General features: G+C 38.0%; 1 protein-coding gene across 1 annotated transcript in view; it reads right to left on the bottom strand.

The window, feature by feature from the left end:
- NVL (nuclear VCP like) overlaps positions 1-14020 on the bottom strand; it is an 88559-nt gene that overhangs the window by 19265 nt on the left and 55274 nt on the right. The window contains exons 16-18 of the mRNA XM_072647728.1: positions 10824-10886; positions 9936-10055; positions 3605-3704 (exon numbers count right to left, since the gene is read on the bottom strand). Coding sequence (XP_072503829.1) covers positions 3605-3704; positions 9936-10055; positions 10824-10886 — 283 coding nt within the window. The remainder of the gene's footprint in view (positions 1-3604; positions 3705-9935; positions 10056-10823; positions 10887-14020) is intronic.

Below are 14020 nucleotides of genomic sequence, written 5' to 3'. Positions count from 1 at the left end.
AATTCCTAAAAGAACTACTCATGAGAGGACATATCCAAGGTTGACTTGTTCTTGGCCAATAAAGGTATATTTTATGGAGTGTTATGGATCAGAGCTCCATTACAAAAGGAGTAAAGTTGGATAAAAGGTGAAACTCCACTGCTGTACCTGCTGTGCCTGCCACGTGACTTCTCTGAAGTACACATGTACACAGCTGGCATGAATTATTGTCCGCTGTTAATTCAATGTGCTATGATCCTCCTTCAGAATTCAAGGTATTTGGGGGCTGGGAGGGAAATGCAGGGAGAGGGCAAAAGGGCACCTAGGCCATCTGTCCAAATCATGGAAGAAAGCAAGAGGCAGAAGTATGATTTATATGACAGAACACAAGAAAAAGGTAAGTAGTCTGATTTTTTTTTTTGTCCAGTACTTGGTTTATGATAAGTTTCTAAAACCAGACACATTTCAGTTTCTTTAGAAAAATGAAGATTTTACTATGCATTTTACTTCACTAAAGTAATACGTGGACTAATTTAAATATTTGAAAAGGGCTTTGAGAAAATTAATTATAAAAGCATGTTGTGTCAAATTTATTCGGTGTTTTCTATAAAGGTTTTTCTTCTTTGAAGTCAACAAAAGTTAGAGGATTAAATAAAAGAGAATAGAAAAAAAATAGCTAAACTTAAGTCCAAAACATTCTGGTACAGGGTTCCAGTGACAACCTTCTTGTCTAGATCAGACTAGAGGTAGGCTCTGCTGGCCTCTGAGAGAGTAGGTTGCTCGGACTCATCATCTCAGGTTTAGGTTATGCTGCTTTCACAGCAAGGGCTGGGGGCCTCTCTAAATTTTCAGGGCCTCCATGGTGGTATGATCTAGAAGGAGTTCTGGTCACTGCCCTTCTGGTCTTTGTTTTTGTCCTTACAGGTGCGGCCTCAGCTCCCTTACAACTGCAACCCCCAACTGGGTAATGGGTGACAGTGGGGCCAAAGGGTGCCTGACCTTGCACCCAGAACTAGTAGAGGGATTCCCTGGAATCTCTTTCTGATCAGGTGTCACTGCCTCAAAGGCCCCCAGCGTGTGCCACACCCCAGTGTTCACAAATCTCTCTTTATGCTCAAGCTGTCATGGGCGAGAAAAATGCCTCACTGTGACCTTTTGTTGGTTATCCTACTCTCTATATGTGCTTTATAAAGCTGTTTTGTTCTCAGCAATGCAATGATCTAAGACATTTCCAAAAGACTAGGGACGGAAAATGCTATCCACATTCAGAAAAAGAACTATGGAATCTGAATGCAGATTGAAGCATACTATTTTCTTTTTTTGTTTTCTTTTCTTGCGGTTTTTCCCTTTGGTCCTGATTCTTCTTTACAACATAACTAATGTGGAAATTTGTTTAACACGATTGCATGTCAGATTCTGTGGCATCTTGAGGAGTGGGGAGAAAAAGGAGAAAACTTAAAGCACCAAATCTTATACAAGGGAATGCTGAAAATGCAAAACAAATAAAAATTAAGGCTATTTTGAGAGCCAGGTTGGGAGATCCTTAGAGATCGCTTCTCTAGGCTTCACCCCCTCAACAATCTCTTAATCACAATGATCTTTTCTCAGTACTCATCATTTCTGCCTTCTTGGCTGCATCTGACACTGCTGCCCATTCTCTCCTCCTGAACAACGTCTTCTCTCTTTAGGTCACTACTCTCTCCTGGTTCTCCTCTTCAGTGGTCTTTACTGGCTCACCATCCAAAGCTCGGTCCTAGGTACCCTTCTGTTTCTCTACATTCTTGCTATTGCTAATCACAGCAGCTCCTGGGAATTTAATCGTCATCATTATGCAGATGACTCACAACTTTAAGTGTCCAGCTCAAATCTCTCCTTTGAGCTTCAATCCCAATCAACTGCCTCCTGGGCATTTCAAACTGGAAGTCCCAGAGACATCTCAAAATCCACACATCTAAAAAGCACAACGCATTATCTTTCACCCTCCCCCAAATCAGCCTAACTTCCAAATTTACCTGTTTCTACATAAAGCACCACTACCATTCTTTCAGTGTCCCTTGTTTGCAACCTCAGCATTATCCTTATTCTCCCCTGCCCCATATCGGCTGCCAAATCTTGCAGTTTCTACTGTCACACAACATTTCTTGTGTCTGACCCCTTCCCTTTGCAACAAAAATACAACCGCTGCCTTAGTTCAGGCCCTCCCAACCTTCACTGAGACTCATTAGGCCTCCTAATGCTTCAGGAATCTCCCCACTACAGTCCACCCTCCAAAACAACTACAAAGTGATTTTTGTTATCTGATATAGTCACTCGTCTAAACTCTTAAAATTCTAGGAGCTCCTTACTGTCTTTAGCATAAAATATAAACTCCTCCATTTACCTTTTAAAGATCCAGTGTCACCTAGTTCCAACCTTAATTTCCAGTCTCACCACATGTTACTTCCCCTTCTGTGATCCAATCTGCCTGTCCTTTACACTCCCAGCTCTATGTTTCTGCACCAGCTGCTCCTAGGCATGGAATGCATTTCCCTTCTCACTTCCCTCCCTTCCTTCAAGGCACAGCTTGAGCCCCACATTCTACACAGGGCTTTTCTGATCCCTCCTAAGTGCTGACCCCTTCCTTCCAACTATTCTGTAATCATTTTCCTATACTAATTCTGTGTATACTCATACAAGTACTTAACATGCTCAGGTTACAATTTAAGTTTCCAGAGAGGAGGGATGGTTTCTAGGCTCTATATTGGCATCCTCAGCACCTAGCATAGTACCTGACATACATTATGTGCTTAATAAATGCTTGCTGAGGGGAGAAAAGGCGAAACTGAAATGCATGAAGAGGACAAACTCCAGAGCGCTACAAATTTCACTGATGAAATTTAACAGGGCTTAATGTGCTCAATTTTGAGATTTACAACAAAAAAATCAATATGTAGTTACCACAAATGTTGCATCTTGTCGTAGACACAGAACAATGGTAGACAGAGGCAAGTGGATGGCCCATTTGAAAAGGATTCAGTCCATGTAATTTTTTAAAAGCCATATTTCAGTTCTCTTAAAGCACTACATTCTGCAGTCCCTGCACCTGCCTAGCAGGCAACAGCTATTTCTCACACCACAGAATGTCTCTCTTAGCTGAAGCAGGACAGGTATGAATAAGCATAGACTTAAAAGCAGTCATGGTTCTAGGACACAATCTGCTACAACTGATCAAAGGAGGAAGAGTTTTTCAGACTTATGTGCTTTTATGCTCTTGACGAAAAAATAGAAGACATTCTGCTCTTAGAATCCTTCTTTGGAAACATGGTACTGGATCAAGGTATATAATAATGATAGTGCCAACTTGCAATAAGCCTGAGGAGTGGATAGAAAAAAATCATCATCTTGAATGAGCTATTTCCTTGTCCTGCTATATATTAAAGTTCAAGATCTTATTTTCAAATTCCTGGAAGATGGGAACTGTTGCTTTTTTTCCTGCTTTCATTTAGTAAGCATTCAATAAATCAATGAAGAGATGAAATGAACATCTGCTACCCAAACTTATCTGTGTTTACCATAAATTGCGCAATTCCTACTTATTCTAAATTTTGAAAGTTCTTTTACCTCATTTTAGATCCCAGTTTCTCACCTGGCCTATTGGTGGCTGCCAGAATGTAAACTTGCTGCCGTGATTCTACACCATCCATTTCTGTAAGAAGCTGACTCACCACTCGGTCACTGACAGCTGACTGAAAAAGAAATGGGCTTCCATGAAACACAAGGGGAAACAAAAAGCACACCCAATTATTTTATTAAGCTAATGCAAAGAAATTCATCATAAAACAGAATGTTTGTTAAATTTAAATTAACTGCTTTTGTTCTATTTTTTTTAATTTATCTTTTAACATTCATTTTCACAAAATTTTGGGTTCCAAATTTTCTCCCCCTTTGTCTCCTCCCCCCACCCCAAAACACCGAGCATTCTAATTGCCCCTATCACCAATCTGCCCTCTCTTCCATCATCCCTCTCTGCCCTTGTCTCCATCTTCTCTTTTGTCCTGTAGGGCCAAACAACTTTCTATACCCCTTTACCTGTATTTCCTGTTTCCTAGTAGCAAGAACAGTACTCGACAGTTGTTCCTAAAACTTTGAGTTCCAACCTCTCCTCCTCCCTCCCTCCCCCCACCCCTTCCCTTTGGAAGGCAAGCAATTCAATATAGGCCATATCTGTGTAGTTTTGCAAATGACTTCCACAAGAGTCGTGTTGTATAAGACTAACTATATTTTCCTCCATCCCATCCTGTCCCCCATTACCTCCACTCTCTCTTTTGATCCTGTCCCTCCCCATGAGCATTGACCTCAAATTGCTCCCTCCTCCCCATGCCCTCCCTTCCATCATCCCCCCCACCCTGCTTATCCCCTTATCTCCCACTTTCCTGTACTGTAAGATAGGTTTTCATACCAAAATGAGTGTGCATTTTATTCCTTCCTTTAGTGGAATGTGATGAGAGTAAACTTCATGTTTTTCTCTCACCTCCCCTCTTTTTCCCTCCACTAAAAAGTCCCTTGCTTGCCTCCTTTATGAGAGATAATTTGCCCCATTCCATTTCCCCCTTTCTCCTCCCAATATATTTCTCTCTCACTGCTTGATTTCACTCTTTTAAGATATGATCCCATCCTCTTCAATTCACTCTGTCTCTATGTGTGTGCGCGTGTGCGTGTGTGTAGTCCCACCCAGTACCCAGATACTGAAAAGTTTCAAGAGTTACAAATATTGTCTTTCCATGTAGGAATGTAAACAGTTCAACTTCAGTAAGTCCCTTATGACTTCTCTTTGCTGTTCACCTTTTCATGCTTCTCTTCATTCTTTTGTTTGAAAGTCAAATTTTTTTTTCAGCTCTGGTCTTTTCATCAAGAATGCTTGAAAGTCCTCTATTTCATTGAAAGACCAATTTTCCCCCTGAAGTATTATACTCAGTTTTGCTGGGTAGGTGATTCTTGGTTCTAGTCCTAGTTCCTTTGACTTCTGGAATATCCTATTCCATGCCCTTTGATCCCTTAATGTAGAAGCTGCTAGATCTTGTGTTATCCTGATTGTATTTCCACAGTACTTGAATTGTTTCTTTCTAGCTGCTTGCAATATTTTCTCCTTGACCTGGGAACTCTGGAATTTGGCCACAGTGTTCCTAGGAGTTTCTCTTTTTGGATCTCTTTCAGGCAGTGATTGGTGGATTCCTTGAATACTTATTTTCTCCTCTGGTTCTAAAATCTCAGGGCAGTTTTCCTTGATAATTTCATGAAAGATGATGTCTAGGCTCTTTTTTTGGTCATGGCTTTCAGGTAGTCCCATCATTTTTAAATTGTCTCTCCTGGACCTATTTTCCAGGTCAGTTGTTTTTCCAATGAGATATTTCACATTATCTTCCATTTTTTCATTCTTTTGGTTTTGTTTTGTGATTTCTTGGTTTCTCATAAAGTCATTGGCCTCCATCTGTTCCACTCTAATTTTGAAAGAACTATTTTCTTCAGTGAGCTCTTGAACCTCCTTTTGCATTTGGCTAACTCTGCTTTTGAAAGCATTCTTCTCCTCATTGGTTTTTTGAACCTCTTTTGCCAGTTGAGTTAGCCTATTTTTTTTTTTTTTTGAGTTAGCCTATTTTTAAAGGTGTTATTTTCTTCAGCACCTTTTTGGGTCTCCTTTAGCAGGGTGTGGACCTGCTTTTCATGCTTTTCTTGCATCTGTCTCATTTCTCTTCCCAGTTTTTCCTCCACCTCTCTAACTTGATTTTCAAATTCCTTTTTGAGCTCTTCCATGGCCTGAGCCCATTGGGTGGGCTGGGATACAGAAGCCTTGACTGCTGTGTCTTTCCCTGATGGTAAGCATTGTTCTTCCTCATCAGAAAGGAAGGGAGGAAATACCTATTCACCAAGAAAGTAACCTTCTATAGTATTATAGTTTTTTTCCCTTTTCTGGGTATTTTCCCAGCCAGTGACTTGACTTCTGAGAGTCCTCTTCACACCTACTTGGCCTCCAGATCCGCCCAGCCAGCGCTTGGGGTCTGAGATTCAAATGCTGCTTCCCAGCTTCAGGGCTTTGGCGGGGGTGGGGCTGCTATTCAGTGTGAGATTAAGTTCAGGTGCGGGAGGACCACCTCATGGGCTCAGTTCCCTCAGGGGGTTTATGCAGAGACCTTCAACAATGGATCCGGAGCCCCAGTCTGCTCCCGCCTCTGCTGCGCCTCCCAAGGGGGCCTGAGTTATGGGGGACCCCACTCCCCTCTCGACCAGCCAAAGAGACCCTCTCACTGACCCCTGCCACCTGTGCAGCCACTGGAGATTCCGTCCCTGAAGCCTGCTCGGATCTGTTCCTCTCGGATCTGCTCCCCTCAGTGCCGCTCGGCCAAGGCAGGGCTTGGCTCAGCTCCGGGGTCCAGGGCTCGAAGGACCTTTTACAAGAGGTTTTCAGGGCTCTCTGGAACAGAAATCTCATCGGCTCCGTTGTTCTGTGGCTTCTGCTGCTCCAGAATTTGTTGGGAGTTCTTTTTTACAGATATTTTATGGGCTGTGGGTTTGGAGCTAGCGTATGTGTGTCTTAGATCATTGCATTGCTGAGAACAAAACAGCTTTATAAAGCACATATAGAGAGTAGGATAACCAACAAAAGGTCACAGTGAGGCATTTTTCTCACCCATGACAGCTTGAGCATAAAGAGAGATTTGTGAACACTGGGGTGTGGCACACGCTGGGGGCCTTTGAGGCAGTGACACCTGATCAGAAAGAGATTCCAGGGAATCCCTCTACTAGTTCTGGGTGCAAGGTCAGGCACCCTTTGGCCCCACTGTCACCCATTACCCAGTTGGGGGTTGCAGTTGTAAGGGAGCTGAGGCCGCACCTGTAAGGACAAAAACAAAGACCAGAAGGGCAGTGACCAGAACTCCTTCTAGATCATACCACCATGGAGGCCCTGAAAATTTAGAGAGGCCCCCAGCCCTTGCTGTGAAAGCAGCATAACCTAAACCTGAGATGATGAGTCCGAGCAACCTACTCTCTCAGAGGCCAGCAGAGCCTACCTCTAGTCTGATCTAGACAAGAAGGTTGTCCGCCATCTTGGCTCCTCCTTAGTTGTTAATTCTTAAAAACCTAAGCTTTAGCTTCTTTAGTATGAGGAATAATAACAATGTCCCTTATGACTGATTTAATAGAATGAACACTTCAAAAAATAATTTTAAAAACTCAAACAAATTCTTTGTGCATTAACGAATGAACTTAGCAGAAACTGATCATGTTAAACCACACATACCATGATATGTTCCAAAAGGCTATGTGAATATTTATGGATATTTAATATATAAATCATATCTCAAAAGGTTTTGAGAAGAACAAAAGGAATTTCACAATTACTGTTAAGAGGAAATTATTAAATAAGAGAAAAAATCATAGAAAGACAAAGCAAACAATTTGGATTATAGAAAAATTTTAAAGTTTTTGCACAAAATCAATGCAAATAGACCTTTACAACAAAGATCACTGATAAAAGTGTTATATATAAATATATCCCAATTATTGTTTACCAAGAAAAAAGTGAATAAAGAAGTTACAAAAGAACTGCAAACCTTAATTGGCTACATGAAAACAAATTTGTCTATTATATAGACATTTTTATTTTTAAATTTTATTATAAATTTAACATATAACTTTCAAAGTTGTCTTGCTTCTCTAGGTTTCTTTCTTTTAGTCAAATCATTAACAATTAAGAGAAATGCAAACTGAAACAACTCTTAGATTTTACCTCACACCTTGCAAAGTGACAAACATCACCAAAACAAGAACAATCAAAGATGGGAGGGTAATAGGAAGACATAGGAAGGGTAATATGCTACACCAGTGATAAAAGGATGAACTGATCTAACCATTCTGGATATTAATCTGCAATTATGCAAGATAAGTAACTAAATTGTATTCTTTGCTTTGGTAATCTCACCCCCTGGGTATTTAGCCAAAAAATTCACAGACAAAACAAAAATCAAATTTATTTTAAAAATATTTGTAGCAATATTTTTTCATGGTAACAGAGAACTGGAAAGAAAAAAAGAAGCAGGTATTCATCAACTGGATAATGGCTATAAAAATTTCTTAGGTTTAAGGATTGAAAAAAAACCTCAGAGATCTAGTCAAGCCCAGTCTCTTTTATAAATGAGGAAACTGAAGCCAAATCAGGTCAACGGACTGGGTCAAAGTTATATAGGTAGCTAAATACAAAGTCAGGATTTAAAAAGCCAGGTTTTTTAAACCTGTGGAAAACAATTTGGTTTGGGGGGACTCTGTATTGATTCTCCATGTGTTAGATCATAAGATATACAGATACAATAGACATTCAACCTATCCCAGTAAATATGAAGGATTATTTTTCTAATATACAAAATCTGGAATTACATTCTATATTCTTATTCCTGACTCGTCGTCTTCTCTATTTGTAAGGAAGTTTAGATAATCAATGTGCAGTATACTAGACCATTTGAAGTATTATATTATGCCTTCATTCACCATACAATGAACTTCCTTTTAAAAACATGTAATATGGCTGGCTGCTCTCTACTTGGGGCAGAAGTTCTTAACTTGAAATTCATTAACTAATTTTTAAAAAGAAATTGAGAACTTTATTTCAATACATCTGTATATTAAAATATTAATATATTCAATATCCTTTTCAAATAATATGTATCTTACTTTATCTATTTAAAAATATTCTTCTGAGAAGGGCTTCATGGACTTAAGCAGAATGCCCATGGGTCCATGACACCAAAAAGGTTAAGCTATGATACAATATGACTCTGAGGGATATAATACTCAAGAGTGAAAATGGGGAAATCCATACATATACTAATTCAGACTGCAAACTAAGTTTACACTTTAGTATGAAGTCTTGGAGAGTTCCCTGATGCTCAGATAAGTTAAGTATATGTTCAGGGTCACAGCTGGTAAAGGTGAGAGGCAGGATTTGGACTCAAATTTTCATGCCCTAAAAAAAACAATCTATCTGCTTACACTACACTGCCTCTATATACTTAGTGAATTTGAGGCAATCTGCCACATTAAATGCAATTTTTTTTTGCCTCATCAGGAAAAAAAATCTATTTGAACACCAAATAAATGCATAACTATTTAAAATATTATTTTTCAAGTATTTGCCCAAGTCTTTGACAACAAGGTAGCCTAATTCCAGGTTGTTTTTTTAAGAGAAAAGAGAAATGAAAACATGATTAGAATTTTCCTTCCACTGGTTTTTAAGTAAATCCTTAAGAAAACTTAATGATTTTTTCATTAAAGGTATCATAGATTCATCATGTGAACGTCATGCCCTTTCATGCCCTAAAAGAGAAAGGAATTGATAATGAAGCAGTTTCTATTCAACTGGGTGAAGAATAAATGATCAGAAAACTTTGTGAGTCTCTCTAGAACGGGGGAAAACTAAAGCCAAAATGCAGCCTGACAGTTCAGCTTGAAAAACAAACACAGATGGCCCAAAAGAGAACTCTGAACTACTAATCCCACTTCTATGTGAATCTCTTGCAGTCTTATTTAGAAAACTAGAACTATGGGATATTTATTTGCTTGCATTAAAAAAAAATCCACCTCTGGGCTTCTGCAATCAGGGAGCCTAAAAGTCTTCTTTCTCCAGAGCTCCCAAGGAGATAAGATTGTAAGTTGTAGGTTGTAAGAATTCAAAGCTTAACTTCCTTCCCTTTGTTATCATGTGGAGAAGGTGGTATCAATGTGGTGGAGTAGCCGAAATACAAGTACGGTAAAATGAGGGGAAAAGAATCATGGATCTGTGTAATGCACCCCAGAAAAACTAATAGAACTTCGCAAAATACTTCACAAACTCATTTTCTAAAGTAATAAAAGAGCATTGCAAACTTACCCTTTCAAAAAGAGATACAAAGATACAAATAAAAGAGTTTGTCATTTGTGAGACTTACCTCCACTTTTGCTCTCTGAGGGCACAATCCATCTATTTCATCAAAAAAGATGACACATGGAGCTGAATTTCTAGCACGCTGGAAAACTTGTCGCACAGCTGACTCACTCTGCCCAACATACTAAGTATGTATGTTAAGAAAAAAAGGAGATAGCTCAAGTTAAGTGATTTTTTAAAACAATGCTACCAATATGGCCACCTGAACTGGGAGATAGCTGCCAAAATCCCTTACATCAATTTCAACAAACTCTGAAACTTATAGTAGACCAAATAATGAACAAGAAATCTAAAGAAAAATTAGAGTAAATAGTTTGTCCACCCCAGAAGTGGAACAAAAATAGTTGACTTTCTGAAGCCCACAGGAACAAAAAAGATCTCCCCACTCCCAAGCACCCCACCCCAAGCCAAATATAAATGATTACATGAAGACAGGAACCTCAATGCAATAGTGACAAAGCTGTCAAGTAGCCAGACTATTCAGAATATCAATCTGGGAATATGTTAGCAAAATGAAAAATGTCCATAATCTTGGCACCAGAAATCCTATGACTGGGCAAATAACAAAAGAAAAGTTAAAGATGGAAACAAAGGTCCAGTATGTGGCAAAATATTTATGAAAGCACTTTCAGAGATAACAAACAACTGGAACTGAATGAATGAATGATGGAATGTACACTAAAGTAGTTGTTTGAGAAAAATGAGAAATTTTTTTTTTTTTAAATAAAAAGGCATCTGAACATAATGGATAATTATGTAGCAAGAAATAAAAAAGATGAAGAATTCTGCATCTGAGACATTTAGACACTTTGTACTGTAATCAGAATTCCTTCTCCTAAGGCAGTGATTAAAGAGATCTCAATAAATGGCTAATGCCATTAATATTACTCACCATATTTAACAATTCAGGGCCCTTCACAGAAATGAAATTCAGTCCACATTCATTTGCAACAGCCTGTAAAAATGAAAGCAAAACCAACAAGCTGAATATTACCTACTGTGGGCAAAGGTTTTTGTTGCCCTTAATACTGCTCCCAGCCATTCTCCCCCTTCTCCAGGGATCTCAGTAAATTACATCGAGTGAACAGGAAGAAATGGGCTAGAACCTAATGAAAGGAAGGCAGTATTAAATGTTAACCTAAAGAGCATACAAACTAGATTCAAATAACACAAACTAAGAGCAAAACAACAAATACATTCCTGGTTTCATTTCACAACTTTGGATGTGGCCCTTGGTGAAAATTCTAGTGAAGTCCATTGTATTGATATTTATTCAAGGGGTAATAAATTAAAAGTTTTGCTTTTTAAGGTACTAGTTTTGCATTTCAAATGCCTACATTTCTTTGAAGAAAAAAAAAGCTTGAAAACTACATAAATGATAGTGTATGTTCAAACATAATTTTGACAAAGGTTTGTTCTTTTTTTTTTTTAACAAGAAGTTGAACAAGATAGAATTGAAGGATAACACATGGCTATTGAGAACAGATGATTCAAACAGAATAAGCTAGGAGCCAGAATCCAAACACAGAAATGAACTTTGTTAAACAGATGAAATCAGAACTTGGGCATGACAATTTCCTTTAAATCTATCTCATCCTTACAGAGTAATACTTCTAAACAAAGCAACAAAGTGAAAGTGGCCTTAATGAGCAAGTTATGCAACCTCTCTGGCCTCACTTTCCTTATTTATACAATGAAGGGCTGAACTAGATAATGTCCACAGTCCTTTCCATATCTAAAAATCTATGATTACACATTTCTTGCTGCATTTTGACTTTTTTAACTAACCAGGCTTGGGAGAAGTGAAATTCAAAGATTTCCTTCTAGTCTTAACTCTCATTCCTCACTGGGGTGGAATGGGACTATGCTAGTCTTTAAAGCCACTGTAGCACAAGCTCTTACAAGTCCAACCAGTTTGGAAAGGATTCACTACCTCCTGTGTTGGATGACTGACTGTGTGTTGTTGGAGGGCAAGCCTATAAACTTAGGAGTTTATGGAAAGTTTCATCACTAGAAAGGTTAAAGACAGGCAATGAATTTTCCTGGGCCAGCATTTATCAAAGCAGAGAAGGGTTGTGTTCTGCACAGGAGAAGAGAATACAAACAATAATAAAAATAGAGGTCTTTTAAATTATTAAAATAATACCTCTTTTAGCTAGCAATTAGGAATGTGGCATATCATATACAAGTGGATTTTGTAGGCAACTAAGCTGAATCCTTAACATTCTTGAACTTTCCTCTTATACCTGTTTCTGAAATATTTGTAAAATTAAAAAAATACTCCTGTACCTTCTTAAACTATACACACTGAAGGACAGGGGAGGCATCAAAATAAGAGGTTATTACTGTGTGGAAACTATACCATCTGCCTCCATTGACACAGACTAGCTTGTTTTGTGAGATTAAGTCTTTTCCCATTGCCTGGGGCACAAGTCAAGTAACCTGTCCATCATAATTATCCTTACAGATAGTAACTGTGGCACAACAATATCCTGAAGAGCTACTGAATAATGGGGCTATTTTCCACTCATGTAGAACCCTGAAAACGCTTTAATTATGGCTTCTGTTCCATTTCAGATAACTTCAAAATGCATAAAAACCTGAAGATTAACATCCCAGAGCATACTTGCATAGATTCAATTACAAAGGATTCCTTAAAGAATTAAAGAACAACCTGAAAAGTTGGAGGAATATTCAGCGCTCAAGGGTGCCAAAAAAGGATAATATTAGCAAAATTAACTTATGCTTTTAATGCTAGATCAACCAAATTATCAAAAGGAAATTTTACAGTGCTTGATAAAAATAATAACAATATTCACCTTGAAAAAACAAAAGACCTGGAATGTCAAGGGAAATGATGAAAAGAAGATGGTACTCTCAGACCTCCAACTGTATTTAAAGCAGCAGGCATCAGTTTTGGTCTGATATTGGTTAAAGAGAGAAAGACAGACCAAAAGAACAGATGAAACGAGTTATAGTTCAGTAGAAATTAGGCTTAGACCAACATCTTACACCACATTCCACCACAGTTTCAATGGATACCTGACTTTGATGAAAAGAACATACCATAAAAAAGTAGAAGACAAAATAGATCACAAAATTATGGGTAAGAAAAGTATTCTTAATGAAACAATAGGTAGAAGCAATTACAAAAGATAAACTAGATAACCTTGATTATTTGAAACTGAAAATTTTCTGCACAAACAACATTAATACATCGAGGATAACAAGGGAAAGTAGTTGAATGGGAAAAAAAAATTTTGCATCATATTTTTCTGATAATGGTTTATACAAGAAATATAAATATGTGGGGGGGGGTATATACATACATACATATATATATAAAACTAATAGCTATTTTCTAATAGATAAATAGTTAAAAGATAAAAAGACCTACAAAGTTAATGACAACCAAATGAAAAAAATGCTCCAAATGACTAATAGTAAAAGAAATGTAAATCAAAACAACCCTGATATTTCACCTTACATCTTGCAAACTGGCAAAAACGAAAAAAAAAAGGCAATTATCAATGTCAGAGGGGTTGTAGAAGGACAGGCACACTAATAATACATCACATGTGAAGCTATAAAATGGTACAATCATTTTGGAAAGCAATTTGAAATTATGCAGATAAAGGTCCATATCCTTTGAACCTGAGATTCCATGACTGGGCTTCTTATAGCTCAAGGAAGCCAACAATAAGAAAAAAGTCTCCAAATATTCCTAAATATTTATAGCAGCACTTTTCGTGATAGCTAAGAATTGGAAACCAAGTAGACACCCCTCAATTGGAGAATGGCTAACCAAACTGTGGTATGTAAATGTAATGGAATATTATTGTGCTGTAAGAAATGATGTATGTGATGAATACAGTGAATGAAATGATAGAGAGTGGAGTAAGCAGAGCCAAGAAAACAATATATAAAGTAACTACAACATAAACAAGACACCAAAAAATTAAAAGTAAATGTAACAAAATTGTGCAGATCAAATGGAACTCAAATGAAGATATGAGAAGACACCCCCAACTTAGCCCTTCCATAGGTGTTACAGACTCACATGTTTTTGGACTTTCTCAATATTCTAAC

This window comes from Notamacropus eugenii, chromosome 2, assembly GCF_028372415.1.
Source record: "Notamacropus eugenii isolate mMacEug1 chromosome 2, mMacEug1.pri_v2, whole genome shotgun sequence".
Lineage (NCBI taxonomy): Eukaryota > Metazoa > Chordata > Mammalia > Diprotodontia > Macropodidae > Notamacropus > Notamacropus eugenii.
The sequence above is the reverse complement of the archived record's forward strand: the minus strand, read 5'-3'. Positions and strand labels throughout refer to the sequence as shown.